Source organism: Postia placenta (assembly GCF_002117355.1).
Source record: "Postia placenta MAD-698-R-SB12 unplaced genomic scaffold POSPLAscaffold_331, whole genome shotgun sequence".
Taxonomy (NCBI): domain Eukaryota; kingdom Fungi; phylum Basidiomycota; class Agaricomycetes; order Polyporales; family Adustoporiaceae; genus Rhodonia; species Rhodonia placenta.
In genome coordinates, this window is record NW_020170162.1 from 1,300 (window position 1) to 2,436 (window position 1,137).

The 1,137-nt window shown below is 53.7% G+C and overlaps 1 protein-coding gene across 1 annotated transcript; it reads left to right on the forward strand.

Annotated features, from left to right (window-relative positions):
- Nucleotides 1-265: 265 nt before the first annotated feature.
- Nucleotides 266-559, forward strand: POSPLADRAFT_1102467 (hypothetical protein; the record flags this gene model as incomplete). The annotated part of the gene is made up of 2 exons (XM_024483231.1): nucleotides 266-322; nucleotides 413-559. Coding segments are annotated over 2 exons (204 nt in total), but the record flags the coding sequence as incomplete, so codon positions are not given.
- Between the last annotated feature and the right edge of the window lie 578 nt (nucleotides 560-1,137).

Here is a 1,137-nt window from a genome sequence, read left to right on the forward strand (position 1 = left end):
GGTGCCATCAATATTGTATAGCGGAATCGGCTCTTTTAATTTCCGCGTCTGCACCTTATTTTCTACAATGAATTGCTTGTTGATAAACTTCGTGGTGGCTCCGCTGTCCACCATAGCGATTATGTCCTTGTGCCGTCTTTTCCCTTTGAGTCGAACTGGAATGTGGAAATGTTGGGACCCATGGTCCACCTCATACACCATTGCAGAAGACAATACATTGAACTTGTTACATGATATACCCGGCTGTCGCGACTTGGGGTCAAGCGACAGGGAAAACCTAAAGAAAGCTGGGGGCGTTCGACTGGGTCTCACCAAAGCGATGGTGAGCAGTGCTCAAACCTAAGGCTAGGGACAAGAAATGTATTAGTTAGTATAGGTAAATAAGCAGATACATGAGAGCTTACTGACCTAGGGACAAGAGGTCGAAACTGAGGTCCCTAGGGCAGCAGAGGCCGGCTTATATACATGGGGAGATAAGGGCAGGCTGTGCGCACTGGTCCGTGCGCAGCTGGTCCGTGCACAGCATGCTGACGCGGCCCCGGGGGCCGGTGAGTCAGAGAGGCTGTGTCAGCGGAGCCCGAGCTGTGCCATGCGCTGCCGCCCCATCTAATCTAATCGTACAGTAGATAGTGACGCGTCCATATCAGGCAGGTAGTACAGAGGTCGCGGGTTTGAGCCCGCGAAAAGAAAAAATTAAAAAACGGCTAGGCGCCGTACCAACTCGTGACATTACCCCCCCCTCAACGGTGCATGACCTCATGCGAGGTGCCCTTGCCCATCTCCCATCCGGAGCGGCAACGTGCTTCAGTCAGCGGCGAAGGCATTGGCTGGAAGTTGAGACCACCAAAGATAGCAGCGTTGAGGCGATGAGGGGTGTTTGGGTTCTTCTGGTGGAAGTCGGCTATGAGGGCCGGCACATTGGCAACATTGCACGCCAGTTCCCATGACATATGCGAGTCGTCATAACCCTTCCACTTGACAAGGTACTGCAGCTGACGCCGGAAGATTCTCGAATCTTTAATCCGCTCAACCTCGTGTTCCTCGTCGCCCTCAACCTCGATCGCAGGCGGCTCCTCCGGTTCTCGGCCCGGGATATCGCTGCGCGTGTACTTGCTAAGCAAGGAGACATGGAACACC